Raw genomic sequence first — 23152 nt, 5'->3', positions numbered from 1 at the left:
CAATATATATTGCATATGCATTGATTTACATTATGGCCAGTGGGGTGGGCGGAGTAAAACACCAGCAACAATTGCAAATACAGAGTGCCCCTTGATTTTTTTGCATATAATTACTCTATCCACTTTCCTGAACATTTCCTACAATACATTCACTGCGGTGTATAGAATAGTTTTTTCTGTATGAGTCAATATGTATTTCATATCCATTAAGTTACATTGTGGAAAAAGAGGGTGTGAAAATATTGTGTTGCTAGATGTAGCACACTGTTCCCCATGATTAGACAGGTTTGTCTTACTCTATACATTCTCCTGGACATTTGCTACACTGCTTTCTCTGTGGAATATTCAATAGTTCATTAGTTATGAGGCAATATGTATTCCATATTCTGTCATTGGCATTGTCTGAATTTTACCCTTGGAACTTGTTTTAACACCCATTTTTTATCGAAATTACTCTTAAATATGATCATATTTGAATTGTTGTCAATGTTTTGAGAGGTACATGTTCTCAAACAATTAATAAACTCAATTTATCTCAGTTTTTAAGTAATTCGTTGGTCTCTTTTATTTTGAAAAATGCCAGATTTTCGTGACCCGGAAGTGTTTCTTTAATGTTGCTCACAAGACGCAGATCTGATTACAACTACTTTACATTAGATAGCTATTAAGCTACATAACGTAATTTGTTAACTAGCTACGCTATCTCTTGTTAGAGGTTCTCCGGTAGGAGAAACCCAATTGTTATTAAGATAGGTTTCGTTATTATCCGAATATGAGACCGGGTGGAACTTGGAGGCTATAAAATCCAGGTCAAGTTAGTTTGCTGGGGATAATTCAGGTATGCTACCTTGCATTTCGTGTACAGTATTTATTGATTTTGTGAAATATGTCGGTTCTTTAGAGCTTCTGTACCCAGCTAAAAGAGATGGGAACTGCCAGTAAGAAAATTGCCTTCTATATATTTTTTGTGAAGTTTAATTACGCCATGAGTACTTGTGACACAAGCTGTGTACCGAATTTGAAAAAATATGGACAGCTCTGTTTTCTTATTGACAATACTTCGGAATCAACTGATTTCTAATACATTTGTTGATAGCGAGGAACAAATTCAAATGTTGAGTAGAGACACTAGGTGTTAATACACATGCCTTTGTTTTGTAGACAAGAAACGTAACTTTTTTCAGGCCACAGAGCATTCTGCAACTAAAGGTTAGCTAGCGTAGCTATACAGTACCTAGCTATACAGAACCTTCAGTTACACAACGAAGCTAACTCTTGACATGCATATTTCGACGCACATCGTTTATTTGAGTCAGTAGCCCACTGCGCACAGAACCAGGGCTTTTCCTGGCTCAAAATTAGGCCAAGGTGAAGCGTTCTGCTAACAGCAGGATATTAATGTGCAGCACTTATTCCAAACAAAAGCGATTATTGAAATAGGTGTGAATGTGCTTAATTTGTGGGGAAACATTGACTTGTAGTCGAAAGCAAGTTTTGTTTTTCTTAAAGCAAAAGTATAATGATTAGAAAAAAATATACATTAATAGAATTACGAACAATGTTGAAACAGACAAGGCAGACAAACAATGCACAGGCTGGATTGTAACCTATAATGCCTTATAACAAAAAACGGTGAAGTGGAACATGGCATTTGAAAATTACTTTCTAGGGTTTGCAGGATCAATATAGTTGATCAGTGTCAATTTGTGTGGGAAAATAGAGGGTATAGCCAGCAGCGCTTTCTTTTCCACCCACACCATTGGCTCCAGTGCAAGATTATATACTCGAATTTGGCCTATGCAAATTGCCTTATAACAACAACAAAAAACTAGATGTTGTGAGGTGGAACATTGAACCTTTGTTGAATTGGTAGTCTGCTATTGGTAAAGAATGTCTGGTATTTCAATTCTTAAAATATTTCAATTTCCATTTGAATTAGCCTACATAAGAAGCTGAAAAATGGTAACGTGATACATATGTTGAATTGTCAAGTAGCCTATATCGTTTGTATTGTTTCAATAATTGCCTAATTAAATTGTTGAATGGTCATGGTAATCTTGTATTTCATTTGTAAATTAATTCAAATTCAACCCAGACTCTATCATTCATCTGGGAGTATCGCACATTCAGCCATTGACATAATGCATTCATTGAGAGATGATTACCACCATTTGGGTACCATTAGCAGGCTGCCTGGGTACCAACGTTAAGTGCCGTGGGCTGTTGGCCGATTAAGTCAGAAAATAGGGTAAAATAAAGGTAAATGGTCTCTAAATAGTTTTCTGTTTTTGAGTTTAGAATTCTGACAATGGAACAAATTAATAAAAGCATCATTGTGGTAAAATGCATTAAGGCATGGCATTTGGCGCCCTCTGTGGAGGATTTGGGTTTGGTGTCTGTGCAGTAGGTATATGTGGTCTACATTTTCATTGTGCCATAATGTTTTTCACAAATGAAGTTTATGCATCCATAATTTTTATACTGGTCAGCCATAATGTCCACCATCTTGTATATCTGTATATCTTACCTTTTAACACTCTATGGGGAGACGTTTATGACTTGTATGCTTTTGGCCTGATCCATCAGGGAATACCATTGCCATGAAAGGGTGCACATGGTCTGCAACAATGCTTAGGTAGGTGGTACGTGTCAAAGTAACATCCACATGAATGGCAGGACCCAAGGTTTCCCAGCAGAGCATTGTTCAAAGCATCACACCGCCTCCAACGGCTTGCCTTCTTCCCATAGTTCATGCTGGTGCCATGTGTTCTCCAGATAAGCGACGCACACGCACCTGGCCATCCACGTGATGTAAAAGGAAATGTGATTCATCAGACCATGCCACCTTCTTGGTCCAGTTCTGATGCTCACGTGCACATTGTAGGCGCTTTCAGCAGTGGACAGGGGTCAACATGGGCATCCTGACTGGTCTGTAGCTGTACCGCCCCATACGTAACAAACTGCGATGCACATTTTATATCCACTTTATCTCTTATTCCTTACAACCCTATAGGGAGTCAATTGGACTACCAGTTAAGTTTAAGGTAATTTTTATAGTGGTCATTGATTTAGCATAAAGGGCTAACTTTGTGTAGTCATAGTTCAGTCGTCTTTTGAAATAGCAAGTAGTTTCATTATCAGACCTGTTCAGAAGTATGGCCTAGAGTCTGGACATTTACTTGCGAGTAAATCCAATGTACAGTTCAAGAGAAGAGTTTTAAAGGCATTTATTAGCATTAGCTTGTGTTGAAAATGGTCAGTATTCGGTTGGCTGCTGTTTCGCCGTCCTTTGAGATATCAACAAACAAATGCACATGGTGTGATATGGGGGTTGTATCAGAAGGCACATTGAATATGAAGTGTATAGGTTATTGTTCCATAAAGCAATGCAGACATTTATATTTTGCGTGCATATATTGTACAAGTAATCATCCATCTTACAAGATCTCTTTTTCCCCAAATCAATCCAGGGAGGCATTTAAGAGCCACCTGTATGCCAAAAAGCTGGTGAACTCGACTTACTTTGTAAAAGTTGAAATATTTAGTACGTTTTGGCAAATATTCGCTGTACAGAAAATTCCAAGGTATCAGATGTTATAGGTTCTTGAGGCTTTTTTTGTTCCTCATGAGAAATGAGGTATACAGGTGCTGGTCATAAAATTAGAATATCATCAAAAAGTTGATTTATTTCAGTAATTCCATTCAAAAAGTGAAACTTGTGTATTCATTCATTACATGCAGACTGATATATTTAAAATGTTTATTTCTTTTAATTTTGATGATTATAACTGACAACTAATGAAAATCCCAAATTCAGTATCTCAGAAAATGTGAATATTACTTAAGACCAATACAAAAAATATATTTTTAGAAATGTTGGCCAACTGAAAAGTATGAACATAAAGTATGAGCATGTACAGAACTCAATACTTAGTTGGGGCTCCTTTTGCCTGAATTACTGCAGCAATGCGGCGTGGCATGGATTCGATCAGTCTGTGGCACTGCTCAGGTGTTATGAGAGGCCAGGTTTCTCTGATAGTGGCCTTCAGCTCTTCTGCATTGTTGGGTCTGGCGTATCGCATCTTCCTCTTCACAATACCCTATAGATTTTCTATAGGGTTAAGGTCAGGTGAGTTTGCTGGCCAATTAAGAACAGGGATACCATGGTCCTTAAACCAGGTACTGGTAGCTTTGGCACTGTGTGAAGGTGCCAAGTCCTGTTGGAAAATGAAATCTGCATCTCCATAAAGTTGGTCAGCAGCAGGAAGCATGAAGTGCTCTAAAACTTCCTGGTAGATGGCTGCTTTGACCTTGGACCTCAGAAAACACAGTGGACCAACACCAGCAGATAACATGGCACCCCAAACCATCACTAACTGTGGAAACTTTACACTGGACTTCAAGCGTGGATTATGTATTCGCCTCTCTATTAATGTGCTTGGACACAGCTTTGTGAACAGCCACCCTCTTTAGCTATGACCTTTTGTCTTGCCACCCTCTTTAGCTATGACCTTTTGTCTTGCCATCCTTGTGCAAGGTGTCAATGGTTGTCTTTTGGACAGCTGTCAAGGCAGCAGTCTTTCCCATGATTGTGTTGCCTACAGAACTAGATTGAGAGACCATTTAAAGGCCTTTACAGGTGTTTTGGGTATATTAGCTAATTAGAGTGTGGCACCAGGTGTCTTCAATTTTGAACCTTTTAACAATATTCAAATTTTCTGAGATACTGAATTTGGGGTTTTCATTAGCTGTCAGTTATAATCATCAAAATTAAAAGAAATAAACACTTGAAATATATCAGTCTGTACGGAATGAATGTATGCATTATACACTTTTTGAATGGAATTACTTGAATAAATCAACTTTTTGATGATATTCTAATTTTATGACCAGCACCTGTATACACAGATAACGCACTGTAGGTCAAACAGGATTGAAATGTCGTCATTTCGAAATTAGCTAATTGAATCAGGTTTTTTCAGGATTTTATACCAGAGACTTTGAGTTATTCAGCAGTTTTAAGGATGGAAAAATAATACTAACAATTACAATAGCGTTTTTCCTACCGGAGGACCACTAATAATAAATAATACCAACAATTACAATTAGAAACTATAGTTTGTTCCTCCTACCGGAGGACAGCTATTAATAAATACCAGTAAAAAAATAAGATCTTTACTGCAGCTTTACTGCCTGGAACCCTAATAATCTGTTAATTATTGTTGGAAAACTTACCTGTTTCATGCACAAAGTAGATGTCCTAACCAACTGCCGAAACTAGTTTGTTAACATGAAATCTGTGGAGTGGTTGCTAAATGAGTTTTAATTAGTTCACCCTACGTACAGTTGATATAAAAAGTCTACACACCCCGGTTAAAATGCCAAGTTCTTGATGTAAAAGAATGAGACAAAGATCAGTCATGTCAGAACTTTTTCCCCCTTTAATGTGACCTATAACGTGAACAATTCAATTGAAAAACAAGTCTTTGAGGGGGAAAAATAAATAACTCACAATAACCTGGTTGCACAAGTGTGCACACCCTTATCTGTACACTAATACTAATACCACACTAATACTTTGTTGAAGCACCTTTTGATTTTATTACAGCACTGTCTTTTTGGGTAGGAGTCTATTAGCATGGCACATCTTGACGTGGCAATATTTGCTTCTTCTTTGCAAAAGTGCTCCAAATCTGTCAGATTGCGAGGACATCCCCTGTGCACAGCCCTCTTCAGATCACCCCACAGATGTTCAATTGAATTCAGGTCAGGTCTGGATGGGCCATTCCATAACGTTAATCTTCTGGTGAAGCCATGCTTTTGTGGATTTGGATGTGTGCTTTGGGTCGTTGTTGTGCTGAAATAATTCCCTCCACACTAAGGCCCCAGCTGAAGAAAAACAGCCCCATAGCATGATGCTGCCACCACCATGCTTCACTGTGGGTATGGTGTTCTTTGGTTGATATGCAGTGTTGTTTTTGCGCCAAACATACATTTTGGAATTATGGCCAAAAAGTTCAACCTTGGTTTCATCAGACTGTAACACATTTTCCCACATGCTTTTGGGAGACTTGATGTTTGTTTTTGCAAACTTCAGCCGAGCTTGGATGTTTTTCTTTGTAAGAAAAGGCTTCTGTCTTGCCATCCTACCCCATAAGCCCATTCATATGAAGAATACCGGAGATTGTCACGTAGCACAAAGCCAGTACTTGCCAGAAATTCCTGCAGTTCCTTTAAGGTTGCTGTAGGCCTCTTGGAAGCCTCCCTGACCAATTTTCTTCTTGTATTTCATCGATTTTTGGAGGGACGCCCTGTTCTTGACTCTGAGTCATATTCTCTCCACTTGACGACGACTGTCTTCACTGTGTTCCATGGTATATCTAATGCGTTGGAAATTCTTTTTTTACCTTTCTCCTGACTATCTTTCAACAATGAGATCCCTCTGATGCTTTGGAAGATCTCTGCTGACCATGGCTTTTGCTCTGAGATGCAACTATGAACATTTCAGTACAAGAACAGCTGAACTTTATTTGTGATTAATCAGTCACTTTAAATAATGGCAGGTGTGTAATAAATTCTATTTAGCATGAGTTTGAATGTGATTGGTTAATTCTGAACACAGCCACATCCCCGGTTATGAGAGGTGTGCACACTTATGCAACCAGGTTTTTGTAAGGTTTTTATTTGTAATTTTTCCCCCTCGAAGATGTTTGTTTTTCAATTGAATTGTTCACATTATAGGTCACATTAAAAGTGGAAAAGGTTCTGACATGATTTATCTTTGTCTCATTCTTTTACATCACAAAAACCTGGCATTTTCACAGGGGTGTGTATACATTTTATATCCACTGTATATGTAAACTTCTGACTTCAACTGTAGTAGTTAAGTGAAATAGATCCCTGCAAAACATTATTCCAGCATAAGCTTTCAGCAGATTTTGTGGGATTGGAGATATTTTACAAGTGTTTTTAAATCGTTTGTTTATCCTCGGATGGCTAGAAATGACCACAAACTGCGGATTGAGAAGCTCTTCAACAACCACTCTTATCCTCCACGCATTTGGCCGGGCATCCAAAGCGTCATGGAATACTGGCCTAAGAACCCCACAGCCAGTGACGTCTCCATCACCAATGAGTTGAACAGGTTCTATGCTCGCTTCGACAGGGACAACAAAGAGCCAGCCATTAAAGCTGAACTCCTCCCAGATGTCCCCTCCTCAGCCTATCCACCTCAGATGTGTTGTCTACACTGATCAGGGTGAATGCATGCATGGCCACAAGTCCTGATGACGTCCCTGGGCATGTGCTTAGAGCATGTGCTAGGGAGCTGGCCAAGGGTCTTCACTGACATTTTCAAACTGTCACTACCGCAGGCGGTTGTCCCAAAATGCTTAAAGACCGTAACCATTGTTCCAGTGCCGAAGCTGTCATCTGTGTCTAGCCTGAATTAATTTCGACCTGTCTCACTTACCCCCACGAAATTCCTGGAACTCCTTGTCCCTCAACACCTCAGCTGCAGCGCCTGTACTTCTTGCGGAGGCTGAAGAAGGTGCGTCTGTCTTCCAAGATCCTTGTGAACTTTGACCGCTTCACAATTGAGAGCATTCTGACTAACTTCACCACAGTGTGGTTTGGTGGTTGCTCCGTAGCAGACTGGAAGGCCCTGAAACGGGTGGTGAAAACTGCCCAGCACATCATGTGTACCCAGTTCCCAGCCATCGTATACCTCCAGCGCAAAGGACCTATCACATCCATGCCACAAACTGTTTGCCCTCCTACCATCAAGCAGGCGGTACAGGTCTCTACGTTCTCACACCAGCAGGCTCAGGAACAGTTTATTTCCATCTACTATAACCCTGAACTCTGTGAACCGTCATTAACCATAACCCAACCTTTCTACTACTGGACTTTCACTGCCTTACAAAGTCTGATAAGGTAGTTTTTTCAGCTGTCTACAGGTATGTGTCATTGCTGCTATTCCTGTATTTAATTTGCACATGCTGACTTGCGCCTTAAAATTACCTTCATTGCACATTTAGAACTGCCATTGTACTTGCATTTTCAGTTGTTACATACATATGTCTACCTTGGGAAACCCCTTGCTGCTATCCCTGCATATCAGTTGCAAATGCTACTCTACTGCTTATCCCACTTTTACATACATTATACCTTATACCTAATACCTGTAACTTTGATGCCCTCCTCTATTTGCTTCCACTGCACATTTAGAATTGCCATATGTAATGCTGTTGCAGTGGTTGCACATCTATACATCCCACTTGTACGTACATTTACTTAATACTTGTAGATGTTCTGCACTTTTCGGTTTGCAATTCTGGTTAGACACAAACTGCATTTCGTTGTACTTGTACTTGTTCAATGACAATGAAGTTCAATCTACTTTTTTATCTTCAGAGACCTGAAAGTGACAATTGTTTTTAACATTTCACCATGAATTATTTTAGGAAACAATAAAAGAGATTCCATAGTTAAATTACGTACTGTATTTACATTAGTTGTCACATTTGTCAGTTATTTTAACATGACATTTTCTGCTTTATGGTATTGGATAGATATTTGCATAAGATTTGGACCCTCGCATTGACTGCACCTGTTTCGCATCGAACGGTACCCTGTTTTGGATGGTGTCTTTAATCTTTTGATGATTGTGATGGTATGGGCATCAATTGCATCGCCGAGATGTGCACAAGAATGTACAGAATATTTTATTTTTATGCTGTCATCCCTTGCAAAGTTAAACATCGTTTATACGTTTGATCTCCCTTACCACATGAACACTTATGGGTTTCAAAATGTTTTATGTAGCTCAGTGTATCACCAACGGAATTTACCTTTGTCTTGAGTGTCCCTGAATGACCACTTTGTGCATTTACCAGTGCAGTAAGTCAATGGTCTGTCTGTCTTGTCCAGTACCCCCTTTGAATAGGCCAAGTATATCTAGGAGTCTGAGTCGGGAACCACCGATCTGTCTAATCAGCATTTTAATTGGACAGCATCCTGCTGCAGGCAGGAAATAGAAAGTAGCATGAGTGCATGAGGTGGGTGATGGCATTAAAAGTGAATTTAATGCTTATTTGGACACTGCTCAGAGATGCAAATAATGCCCATTTCATTAAAACCTTCTACCAATTACTGGTGATACTTTCAACAGGTAAAGCAACCCATCATGGAACTTAACTACAGAGCTGTTGCTAGCCAATGTGGTAACACATTAATTAATGAAAAGGGCAAATTCTTGGGCTAATTCATGTTTTTGGTTTCAGGATCTGCCACAGGCTAGCACAATTCAAATATTAGGCTAGTTGTCAGTAAAGGAGCTCTGCAAATGTATTTGTTTATCAGGATGCTGCAGGGACCATACGGGAGTCTGGGGGATCGGGAAAAGCCGCTCATCCGGCTGCCCTTTACAGACTTCGCTGTTGGAACTGTTTTACTCGCTCTCACCGGTCTTATAGCCTGCATAGTCATCTCGCTGATGATCCATTTCGATGAGTCCACCTATACCCACTGCCAGGTAAGTAGCTGAGCTGTCATCTTTCGGTCTCCCTTTTTGTCTAGATACTCTTCTGTCTATTTCTTATAGTGCCATACAGTGGGGAAAACAAGTCTTTGATACACTGCAGGTTTTCCTACTTCCAAAGCATGTAGAGGTCTATAATTTTTATCATAGGTACACTTCAACTCCGAGAGACGAAATCTAAAACAAAAATCCAGCAAATCACATTGTATGGTTTTTAAATAATTAATTTGCATTTTATTGCATGACATAAGTATTTGATCACCTACCAACCAGTAAGAATTCCGGCTCTCTTTTCTTTCAGAAGCCCTCCTGTTCTCCACTCATTACCTGTATTAACTGCACCTGTTTGAACTCGTTACCTATATAAAAGACACCTGTCCACACACTCAATCAGACAGACTCCAACCTATCCACAATGGCCAAGACCAGAGAGCTGTGTAAGGACATCAGGGATAAAATTGTAGACCTGGAATTATTAGAAAATGGAAGAAGTTCAAGATGCATGGGGCTCCATGCAAGGTCTCACCTTGTGGGGCATCGATGATCATGAGGAAGGTGAGGGATCTGCCCAGAACTATAGGGCAGGACCTGGTCAATGACCTGAAAAGAGCTGGGACCACAGTCTCAAAGAAAACCATTAGTAACACACTACGCCGTCATGGATTAAAATCCTGCAGCGCACGCAAGGTCCCCCTGCTCAAGCCAACGCATGTCCAGGCCCGTCTGAAGTGTGCCAATGACCATCTGGGAGAAGGTCATGTGGTCTGATGAGACAAAAATAGAGCTTTTTGGTCTAAACTCCACTCGCCGTGTTTGGAGGAAGAAGAAGGATGAGTACAACCCCAAGAACACCATCCCAACCATGAAGCATGGAGGTGGAAACATCATTCTTTGGGGATGCTTTTCTGCAAAGGGGACAGAATGACTGCACAGTATTGAGGGGAGGATGGACAGGGCCATGTATCATGAGATCTTGGCCAACAACCTCTTTGAAAGTCTGTATTACCCAGCTACAGCCCTGAAACCTGAATGATCTGGAGAAGGTCTGTATGGAGGAGTGGGCCAAAATCCCTGCTGCAGTGTGTGCAAACCTGGTCAAGAACTACAGGAAACGTATGATCTGTGTAATTGCAAACAAAGGTTTCTGTACCAAATATTAAGTTCTGCTTTTCTGATGTATCAAATACTTATGTCATGCAAGTTAATTACTTCAAAATAATACATTGTAATTTTTCTGGATTTTTGCTTTAGATTCTGTCACTCACAATTGAAGACATTGCTTTGTAAGTGGGGAACACTGCCGATTTTGCAGGTTATCAAATACTTGTTCTCTCCACTGTATTTACTGACTTTGTGTCCTTCTCTTCACCAGGTGCCTAACTATCTCCCCTCCATCAGTGCATCTATCAGTCTAGTACCAGAGCGCTACATCTGGAGGTTCTGTATCGGTCTGCATTCCGCACCTCGTTTCCTTGTGGCAGCAGTCTACTTCTGCTTCTACCGTGGACGCTTTGCTAAGAGTTTTCCTGACCTGGCTCTTAGTGGCCTTGCACTGATCACTGCCATTGTTGAGAATGTAGGCCTTCTGCTGCTCACATACGTGTCTTCCACAGAGACCTACAGTGAGTAGATATTGAGCTCGTCACACACACACAGCTTTGTGATCTTGGAAGCTGTTCTTAGTTATGACATATCGCAGAGTGGCAATATACCACAAGACACCCAAGATATTACTTTTTTTGTGAATGAAAAACTGACACAATGTCTTTATGTTTAAATAACCATTTTCTTATCATTTTACTTAAAATTATAGGGGGAAAAGAAAATCATGTTTTTACAATATGGTCCATTTGCTTTTATAACTGCTGTATTGGCTGCCTCAGAGCCATGTATTACGATATCTATCTATGAGTTTACGTAATATTTTTGGTAGTATACCCTACTGCAATTTCTTAGACCAAAACTAAGAAAATATTATCTATATATAATATCAATGATTAATAATATATACTACTTGGCAGCCTCGGATGCACAATATATAACGTCCCAGAGGTTCTGGGGAACCTGAGGGCCAGTTGATGGCATCAATGGCTTCTTCATCCAGGAACTGCCTACACACTCTGGCCACATGTGGCCGGACTTTTTCCTGCACCAGGGGGAACCCAGGGCACTCTGCACCAGTGTAAGTTAGGATGATGGGTCAGAGGATTTCATCCCAGTACCTAACCGCTGTCGGGGTTCCACTGCCAAACCGGTCATGCTGGATGATGTTGCATGCAGCATAACGTTTACCACGGCGTCTCAAGACTCTTTCACTTCTGTCACATGCTCAGGGTGAACGTGCTCTCATCTGTAAAGAGAACGGGGCACCAATGGTGGACCTGCCAGTTCTGGTGTTCTCTGGCGAAAGCCAATCAAGCTGCACGGTGCTGGGCTGTGAGCACAGGTCCCACTAGAGGATGTTGGGCCCTCATGCCACCCTCACAGAGTCTGTTTCTGACTATTTGGTCAGAAACCTGCATACCAGTAACCCGCTGGATGTCAGATACCGGTCCTGCTGCTGGGTTGATGCCCTGTCCAGCTCTCCTTGTGTAACGGCCCGTCTCCTTGTATCTCCTCCATACTCTTGACTGTACTGGGAGACACAGCAAACCTTATTGCGAAAGCAGGTATTGATGTGTCACACTGGAGGTGCTGGACTGCCTGTGCAACCTGATTGGGCTGCATGTACCACCTCATTCTACCAGTAGTGACAAGGACACTAGCAAAATGGAAAACTAGGGAAGAATCAGTCAGGAAAGATAAGGAGAGAACAATTGTCTTTGTCCACCACATGCAAAACCATTACATTTTTTGGGGTTGTGTTGCTGTTGCTGTTCAATCGCATATGCTTCCTAACTAGACAGATTGATATCCCTGAAGGTATAGCGTACGTAGCCCCTTAGGGGTCTTTGTTAATAAAAGCCAGGCAATTTAGATTATTTAATCCATTCCCTCACCTTTCTGAATTCTTTCTCTAAATTTTTATCAATTCCATTATGTTTTCTATCAATTACCTCAGATCTCACCTGTTGAGTGACATTTGAGTAATGGCATAATATTTATTTTATATATATTTTCAACACAGTTGCACGTTAAATAATTATTATTGTGCATGTTAACTTATTCTCCAAAAAGACATTTATCTGGGGTGATTCTTGGGGATTTACATTGTTTTGCTCACTTGCATGGTGGTTTTGGTTTTAATTATTTGTTTTAATTTAATCTGCACCCTTCAAATACCTTTTTTTCTGATGACACTGATGTCACCAAGTTATTTTTTTTTTCTTTGTTCAGGAATCATTTTGATAATATGAAATTGCAACTGATTTGTTTCGGGGCTCTAGCCCTGGTTGTTTTTTGGTCAGCGAGCTGACATAAAAACTGCAACGTAATCAACATTTTCATGGCAAGTTGACAAGTGCTTCAGGATTCATGAATTTTGCATGTGCTGTGTATCAATTGCACAGGCTAGCAGGAATGAGCGCCCCAATCATTGAATATTAACAGGCACTGCCTTGTTGAAACCAATATTGTCAGATATTGGAAGAGAAACAAGCCCTAAACAATCAACTTGGAGCTGCAGACGAAGTGCCCCAAATCAATGCCTTTTTACATGCACGTACCATTTAGTTAGTGATCCAGCTGATCTAATTGGGACGTTCAACTTTTTCAATTTTAGCAAACATACAAAAAAATGTGTCTTAAAGGAGGAATTACTTTTCATGCCAACATTTATTTTCTTTCACTTGCTTACTACATAGCTACAACATTTCCATAATGTTTGTGAACACATTAATGGCGAATACAAAGCCAACCGAAATGTATTTGCCGTTGTTTTTAAACAAATGTGAATTTATTGAACGCACCTCTAGCCACTGAACTAATTTGGGGAAGTGAAACTAGCACAGCTTGTAGCCAGTAGTAGCCCGTCATTATAGGATGGACATGATCTAGAATCCATTCGATAAGGTGTTGCATCAATACCCCAATGTATATTCATCAAAACAAAGTGAAAATGTTAAAAACACAAGTACAATCAAAGACATTAATGTGCAACACAGTCGCTTGTGTGAAGGAATTATAAACCCTATAACCTATTAACAAATTTGTATAACGTGGCTAAACAGCTCTCAAATTTGACTTTACCTCAGTACCTTCACACAGGTCTGCGGAATTGGCTATCATGCATTTATAATATCCTGTAGTTTCTTGGCACATGCCTAACTAAATTTGTTTGCCTTCTACGGGATAAGCTGCACAACTAAATTATAGGAATGAAATACTCCAGCCCATGTTGCAGTTGTTTACCTGCTGCAACCACCTGGCTGATTTGTATTAGCATATCTACAGCACCAAAATGTAGCATTTTCACAGGACAATGGTCAAACTGCCTCACAGCAAACAGTCTCTTGATTGATTCCCTAAATATTAGGGAATTCACAAACTGATTCATTTCTATTTTACTTAAAATAGTGACCGTTAGCCAAACATAACGCATGATTTTTTTGGCAGGACTCTTATTTTTTTCGTGTGTGTGTGTGTGATATCACTACTTTTGTTCAAAATTGAAATGCTTACATTACTGAATGCATGGTTTTATACTCTAATGGCAGTGAGAGAAAAAAATGTTTTTTTAATGGTGGTCAATGGGCACTACATAAAATATGTAGTATTTGGCACTACATAAAATATACAAATGCAATCATATCAATTTTCTTTGCTTATCATTGACATATCCAAGACCCTAATCACCACCAAAGCCCCATGTCCCTATTATTTATTATATGGAAAATATATTTTCTTTAATGATTTTTTGTAATAAATAATGAGGTAATTCAAACAATCAAGCTGGCACTTAAAGGGTTAAAATCCTGAAAATTATTGAAGTTTTGAGCAAGTTTCAAGTTGTTTAAGAGATTTATGGGGGAAAAAGCTGAAGAAAATATTAATGTCCAAATAATTTATGTCAGTTTATTGTATGTGTACATTTTTGTCCACGAAGGTGTCCAAAGGGTAGTAAATTTGAGGGGGGCACAAGGGTTAAGATTGTTCTATCATCAACAATGGGGGATGGCTTTAGGTCTCCACTAGGGATGGGACGATTTTAGTACTAATCGCGATGGGAAATACTAAAGATTATGAAATCGTGGAGAAATCTCTAGCTAGTCACTAAAGTGTTCCAAACTGCTAGTTTTATGTAACTGATGGAGTGCTTATCAAATTATATTTTTTTGTAAACTTTAGATTAAACTTTCAATGAACAAATATAAGTTCGGTAGAATAAAATGCAGTTAGCCTCTACATGCTTTGTAAGCAAAATCAGCACTGTATCAAAAACATGTTCTCCCCACTGTATATGACATTTTTATTCCCACACACAAAAAATCTGGCATTGTCCTCCGACTGTCTGTAGCAAGATATGCTATTCTTTCAACTTAGCCGATATGCTTAATTAAAACTGATGTTGACAGAAAACAGATGTATGATATAACTACATCAATACCTTATTTGTTCATTAGTCAATTTACCATTTTAGAATTTAAACTCCATCAACAAGTATCAGGTGTTAGTTTTAAGTATTATCCCAGTTATCATTGTAAAAACAAAAAGAGAGACTATTTTATTTAGCGAAACTCATTTCAGCATTTAAAATACAACATCTAATATTATTCGGGAGTAAACTCGCTTTAGCTGTATTGCCCTCTTTTGTAGGCTATGACCATATTAACGTTAAAGACTATCACCATGTGGGTACTTCTTTTTACCACTTATACAATATACAAGGAGAGAGAGGACACTATTTTAACCTTTTGTAAGAAAACCATTTCACCAGATTAGAGAATTGTCATTGTACCCATTTCTAATTTCTCACTCACTTTAAATGTACCCACATGTGCAAGCGAACTACTTAGCATGCAAAAAATTCCCATGCGGTAGGCCTGGTTAAGCTACCCACATTGTTGTGAGACCCTTTTTGAGGCCTTACGGTTTTAAACATTATCATCAACGCAATAAATGTTTGATTTACAAAATTACAACAAAACAGGCTATTTCTTGAATACCTATTAAAACATGTTCAAGCATAATAGGACAAAGCAGGCTATTTCAACTGCCTATTAAAACTACACTGAACAAAAGTATTAAAATCAACACTTGTTTTTGCCCCCATTTATCATGATTTGAACTCAAAGATCTAAGACTTTCTCTATGTACACAAAAGGCCTATTTCTCTCAAATATTGTTCAAAATGTGTCTAAATCTGTGTTAGTGAGCACTTCTCCTTTGCTGAGATAATCCATCCACCTCACAGGTGTGGCATATCAAAATGCTGAGTAGACAGCATGATTATTTCACAGGTGTGCCTTAGGCTGCCCACAATAAAAGGCCACTCTAAAATGTGAAATTTCACTATTGCGTTTATAATTTTGTTCAGTGTACTATTGTAATGTAATATTCAAGTAAATAAGCTTTGAAAGTATCGAGGAAAGTGATTAAGTTTCCCTGATAAGTTCCAGCTTAGTTTAATTGTTAGGTACGATACATTTTAGGAAAAAAACTTTTAAGAACTCTGAATCAGTGATTATGAATGTTTCCTTTGTCCCCTCTCCTGCCTTACGACTATTGTCCTTTCCCGCCTTACGACTATTGTCCTTTCTCTGCCATCCTAACTTTGTTCCAACTTCGCCTGGACCCATTCACGACTATCTCTGAATCCATCTTGATTAGTCAAACTTTTTCAGGCATTGTTGTGAATTATCCTTTTCGTTCTTGATGTCCTATTTGCGCCATTATATTTAAACATGAACACATCATGCCAGATGCTGCAGTCCTCCTCCTGTTACACTTTGTAAAATTGGACGGCATTATATTTTGCTTGTACGTCACGTTGTCACTGTTTAACCGCCGGAAAATACAATATTACACTTTAATCCTCAAAAGGAAAATACAGTGTCATCACTGTCTGCCCCCGTAGACAGGTTCCACGCGATAAATGTAGTTATTGTTATAGCTAACGTACAGTAGCTAACTACAATAGAGTATTCGCTATGAGGATAGGTTTTTGAAAGTGCAGTACTTGAGTGTTTTGACAGACTGATTGACCCTTGTTAAGTAGCATAGTGATAGTGGTTAGAGACGCGGACTACGGAATTACAGGTCCGGCATTCGACTCCTGTCACAGTCAAAACACATTATGCATTAGGATTTGTTCAGGACAGACAAAAGCTTTGCTAGATACAGCCTTTAGTAGCTACGTAATAGGAAGCCTAATATAAAACCGTTCTGGTGAATATTAGGATTTGTTCAGGATAGATAAACACTTTGCTGGCTGCACTATTCTCTCGTCTTTTCACTTTGACGAAAAAGTCAGTTCTCGTCCCCTATATTGATACTCTATCAGTATCATTCACAAATGGCTAATTCGCTGTTAAACGGCCAGTGGCAAAATAGGATTTGTTCAGGATAGACACAAACTTTGCTGCCTAAAACCTTCAGTAGCTACGTTATAGGAAGCCTAAAATAAAACGTTGTTGTTGTAGCGACTTTCTCGTGGATTTTCGAATTATGTATTAGGATTTGTTCAGGATAGACGACAACTTCACTGACTACATGATTCTCTCATCTTTTCCCATGATGAAAAAGTCAGTTATCGTCGCCTATATTGATAGTTAGTGTATCAATGTCATTCACGAATGGCTAATAAGCTGTTAAAACGGCCAGTGACAAAAGCCATACAGTTCATAGATGCTATTTGTGGTGGAGGTAAACTTAATAAGAAACGTTAGATTCTGTCAATATTTTATCAATGAACAAAATGTATGCAACCGGTAGTCAGGGGAGAACCTTTATTTAGCATGAGTTCAAGATGTTGATCTTCCATAGTTCTTACAAGTTAAGTCTTTTATGCCAGGACTCATAAGAGGTGGTCAGTGGTCATAGCCAACCATTACACAGTCCCTTATTCTTCATCACATCCCGTTCAATATCAGGCTGTCTTCCAGTCACATAAGGTTACTCTACACACACCTAAAGGATTATTAGGAACACCATACTAATACTGTGTTTGACCCCCTTTCGCCTTCAGAACAGCCTTTAATTCTACATGGCATTGATTCAACAAGGTGCTGAAAGCATTCTTTAGAAATGTTGGCCCATATTGATAGGATAGCATCTTGCAGTTGGAGATTTGTGGGATGTACATCCAGGGCACGAAGCTCCCGTTCCACCACATCCCAAAGATGCTCTATTGGGTTGAGATCTGGTGACTGTGGGGGCCATTTCAGTACAGTGAACTCATTGTCATGTTCAAGAAACCAATTTGAAATTATTTGAGCTTTGTGACATGGTGCATTATCCTGCTGGAAGTAGCCATCAGAGGATGGGTACATGGTGGTCATAAAGGGATGGACATGGTCAGAAACAATGCTCAGGTAGGCCGTGGCATTTAAACGATGCCCAATTGGCACTAAGGGGCCTAAAGTGTGCCAAGAAAACATCCCCCACACCATTACACCACCACCACCAGCCTGCAAGGGGGTAACAAGACCGGCCCGTCTGGCACCAACGACCATGCCACGCTCAAAATTGCTTAAATCACCATTCTTTCCCATTCTGACATTCAGTTTGGAGTTCAGGAGATCTATCTTGACCAGGACCACACCCCTAAATGCATTGAAGTAACTGCCATGTGATTGGTTGATTAGATAATTGCATTAATGAGAAATTGAACAGGTGTTCCTAAAATCCTTTAGGTGAGTGTATATCCTAACCTTACATGGCCTGGTATTGATACCCTCTTGAGTTCCTGGCTCCACACGCTTATCAGGCTTAATAATGGATACCAACTGCTTGTGATACGGTACCTCATATAGCACAAGATAACGAAGGACCACTCCTCGAACAAGAGAATATAACTAAAATACATGTGTCATCAGGTAAAGACCGGCTTCCTCACCATGGTATGTTCCAACCTACGGTCCATGGGTCTATTCATAGTCTATGACAGTCACATGGAAAACCCCTAACAGGATGTATGGCCAGGATATGCGGGTAGGGTGTGTAGGGCTTATCAATAACGGGCGCAGCACCACATCCCATCTATTGTCCTTTGCTCAGAATTAGTCAGCCCTTAATGTGTTGGGGTAAGTTTCTCATATTCTGTCAAACACAATGCTTAAAAGTGTCGGGGGGGGGGGGGGGGGTTTACATGTTTTATAAATGAATGCTCGCATAATATTTGTATTGCTACTGATGAAAACACATTCATTCGACACATTCTATATTTAAATATTACTATATCAAATAGAATTAACAACTGAGTGGCGTCTATACCAAAGTAACCATGAAAAAGCCTAAATGAATTAATAAAGCATGTTAGTAAATGTTTGCTTATGTTGTTGCGGGGCAGTTTTGTTCTGTACATTACCTTCGAAAAATTCACTCTTCCCATTGCATATCCAGTTATTGTGCATTGCCGAAGCGTGGGCATTCCAGTTGCGTTTCAAAAGGGTAACATTTGATTTAGAAATATAAAAAATAAAACATTGTTTTTGTACTTGACTTGACACTGATTGAGTGTACGTCATCAGAAACATGCACTTCATTTAATTTGCACTGTTAAAACAAATAATTGAATAGCCAACAGAATTATAGCTAATGTAATTACACACATGCAATCCTCCCAGACCCGGGTCTTTTTGTCTGAGCCCTGAGTGTTTTGAAAGTCTGGTGAAGCGCCTGATAGAAAATGTACTAATTTGGCGCTTGCGAGGGGCAAACTATTGCTGGTTTGCGAACTCTCTCCTTCTGTTGACCACCCCTATCATATTATGCCCTGGAGTTTTAGAATTGTTTACTCTTGGGTTAGTTTTCAATTTGTGCTCCCACTGTGTACACCCCTGAACTCCCTATACAATCATGCCTTTCAAAGCCAATGTGCTGTCAGATCCAGCATCCACAGCAGCAATATTGGAACCTATGGTCTCCAATTAAGTCAATTTTAATGTCATTTCCAATATTCAGCTGATTTGAAACCCTCTGAGTGTACTTAACACCTATTAGTGGCAGCCATTTGAATCAAATTGCCTGGCCAGGGGAATGGTCATTCGGCTGTTCCTTTTGCAGGGCTTTTCATTCTCCACGCTAAAAGTTTACTTGGTTGCTATTTTGTGCAGGATTGTGGATAGTGTAGTCTGTGTTGCAGTTTTCTGGGGCAGTCACTCAGTCCTGGTTTGGTTTGAGTCCTCATTGGCATTAAAAAGAGAGATTGTATAGTAAGTTCAAGTTTTAAGCGATAAGTGTGCATGCCAGATAATGTGTCAGATTAATTTCCTCCTTGAGGGAAACTGGATTATAGACATAACCTCAAGTTTGTGTTTGGCAGGTGTTCACAAGAACGGTTTCATCACATTCATCGCCAGCTCTCTGCTACACATGCTTATTACCTGCAGACTATGGCAGGTGATTAAGAAGTTCAGTCTGAACCCAGAGGTAAAGTACACAACCTTATTCCCTCACCTACAGTACATATGTATGTGGGTTGTTATTTTTTGTTTTGTAACTGCATTTTGCCTTTCCTGTTAAAGTCCTCTGACCCTCTAACTGGTTCCAATGTTGTGTGTAAGCAAGTCTACTTTGCTAACGCCTTGCTTGTAGCGTGGTAAGATATTTTCAGTGTTTTTGCTAGCCTTAGCTGAGCAATAGTTTCAATGCCAGTCACGTTTCCACTAAAATATACAGTTGTGCTCATAAGTTTGCATACCCTGGCAGAAATTGTAAAATTGGGACCTTCATTTTGAAAATATGACTGATCATGCAAAAAACTATTTTATTTAAGGATAGTGATCATATGAATATCAAGCTAATTATTAAGAGTGTTGATTAGCTAGGTTCTTGAAAAGGCTATTAGGACAGTGTATTAGAGTGCAATGGAGAATGTGTGTATGAATGTGTACATGTATTACTGAAAGCCATTAACTGCAATTGTATTTCTATGTTATTCATTTTGTCAGTATACAGTTGTGCTCATAAGTTTGCGTACCCTGGCAGAAATTGTGACATTTTGACCAAGTTGACCCTCATGGAGTTACAGCAGAATAAGGTGAAGGTTCTGGAGTGGCCATCAATCTCATGACCTTAATATCATCAAGCTACTCTGGGAAGATCTCACACATGTGCAGTTCATGCAAGATGACCAAAGACTTTGCATGACTTGGAGGCATTTTGCCAAGACGAATTGGCCGCTTTACCATCTGCAAGACAACTATTACAAAAGACTGCACGCTGTCTTTGATGCTAAAGGGGGCAATACACAGTATTAAGAACTAATGGTATGCTGACTTTTGAACAGGGGTCATTTCATTTTTCCTTTGTTGCCATGTTTTGTTTTATGATCGTACCTTTCTGTAATGACCTATAGTTGAATGTGAATCCCATGAGAAATAAAAGACGTGTTTTGCCTGCTCACTCGTGTTCTTTACACATGGTACATATATTACCAATTCTCCAAGGGTATGCAAACTTGAGCACCAATGTATTCTAAAAACAGAGTTCATAAACAAGTTCCATGCCTGCGATATGAAAATCACGCATTCAACCAGTTTTGTGTCATTGTGGGTGCTGCAATGACCACAAAGAAAAGAAAACCAGAAAATTGTGGGTCTGACTAACTTCTGAACTACTAGTAGGCTGCTATCAGACAAGATGCACTTTTATGAAGTGTTTCTTCTGCCCTAAATAAGTGCTTTCTCATTTATTCATTATCCCTTGCTTGAGCAATGAAAGTCCATGTTGCATAATATTATTTGTATAGTATAGGATTTTATTTAATTAGGGAAAGAAAAAAAAAGATATATATATATATATATATATATATATATAATAATGATTCAGAGCGTTGAGTGTAATTTTTTTACTGTTTAGGTTAAAGGTTTACTAATCATAACCAAAACACTTAGGCTGAAGAATTAGAAATTATTGTACAGCCCGATTTCCCAAAAAGTTGAGGCGATGTGTTAAATGCAAATAAAAACAGAAAGCAATGATAATAATCAAATAATGTATACCTATATTTCATTTGAAATTGTTCAAAGACAACATATTAAATGTTGAAACTAAGAAACTGTTTTTGAATTTTGAATTTGATGCCAGCAACATATTTCCAAAATGTTGGGATCGGGGCGGGTTTACCACTGTGTTGCATCACTTCTTCTTTTAACAATACTGTAAAAGCATTGGGGAACTGAGGAGACCAATTGCTTTAGTTTTGAAATTGTTTTCCCATTCTTGCTTGGTATAGGATTTTAGCTGCTCAACAGTTTGGAGTCTTGTTTGTCCTATTTTTTGTTTAATGATGCGACAAAAATCATAGAATGTCAGTTGCTCAGACAACCCGGTCAAAGGCTGATATATATCAATCTGGACAGTTACTATATGGGGGGGGCTTTGGTTAACGTAGCTTTCCCCAATAAGGCACTAGAGCTTGTTCATCAGTAGAATACAAGAAACAGGAGCCTCCCTGTTGCTATTAAGCCTAAACCCCAGAAGGGAAACTTGTAGTGGTTTCTGCTAGGCCAAAGGCCTAGTCTACCACATAGATGGAGACTAGGAGCCTTGCTCAGCCGACATTCTATTCATTATTGCCCTGGAATACAGAGACATCATGAGTTGGTGACAGGGAAAGACTAGTCGTTTAGTATACGTAATGTTTCAAGCATAACAGAATAATGAATAAATAAGGATATGGAAAGACATACATTTTCCACAATTCCTCAATTTTTTCCCATCAGGGACAATAAATTAATTCATATATAGAATACATTCTTTATTGTTAAGATGTCCTGGTCTTAAGGATCAGGAGGTTACAGTTATTTTGAATATGTTACAGCAAAATCAAACGCTGACAATCAAGACAGTCGTTTTGGTTATACAGATCACATCTTATCTTTGTTTTATATGTTTTTGGTGCAACTTTCGGCCACTGTTTTCTTCTCTGTTTCATTAAACTGTAAACTGTCTCCAGTTTATGCTAAGTGTGTATCAATGGGAGGGTACATCCGCTGGGTCGTCTATCAATGTAGCCGCCCTGCAGGTTTGCAATACTGGGCGAAGGCCCCTTCTGGGTTTGATGTATACCATTGTGACAACTCTAGGTTAGCTGTGTGTTATTTACCTAAACATGGACTTGTGAGGTAGTCGGTATATGTGGGCATCAGTAAATCAGTAGGTCAATCTGGGAGAGTCAGTCATATTAAATCATTGGCTTTAACTAATGCATGTATTTTAGTTCTATGCTAAACTAATCATTTGTGCGAAACAGGGCCACTCGACAACTGGTACGAAGGAGAAGTACTAACAGGCCTGTGGCCACTATGATTATAATGACTATACCAATTCATTCAAAAATTACCCAGCAATACTGACTCCATAGCCAAGCTATCCAGGAGAGTGGTCCTTTGATCCAAAGCTAGATCACACACCTGATCCAAGGACTGCATCACACCATACATGGGCAATATCATACCCATCGTTTGAGTGCCCCAGGTCTGCTTATGGGTCAGCCAGGAAAGGATA

At 39.3% G+C, this 23152-nt stretch overlaps 1 protein-coding gene across 8 annotated transcripts in view; it reads left to right on the top strand.

The window, feature by feature from the left end:
• Window positions 1–617: 617 nt before the first annotated feature.
• The window catches only part of pgap2 (post-GPI attachment to proteins 2), a 62861-nt gene continuing 40326 nt past the window's right edge, over window positions 618–23152 (top strand). For all 8 annotated transcript variants that reach the window (XR_004575965.1, XM_034293275.1, XM_010866744.3 and 5 more), the window contains exons 1-4: window positions 618–838; window positions 9364–9535; window positions 10914–11163; window positions 19965–20071. Coding sequence is in view for 7 of the 8 variants with exons in the window: in XM_034293275.1 (XP_034149166.1) it covers window positions 9365–9535; window positions 10914–11163; window positions 19965–20071 (528 nt within the window). In the remaining variant the exon portion in view is untranslated. The remainder of the gene's footprint in view (window positions 839–9363; window positions 9536–10913; window positions 11164–19964; window positions 20072–23152) is intronic.

Source organism: Esox lucius, chromosome 7 (genome assembly GCF_011004845.1).
Source record: "Esox lucius isolate fEsoLuc1 chromosome 7, fEsoLuc1.pri, whole genome shotgun sequence".
In the NCBI taxonomy this organism is placed as follows: Eukaryota; Metazoa; Chordata; class Actinopteri; order Esociformes; family Esocidae; genus Esox; species Esox lucius.
Note: the sequence above shows the minus strand (reverse complement) of the source record. Positions and strands in the feature narration are given on the sequence as shown.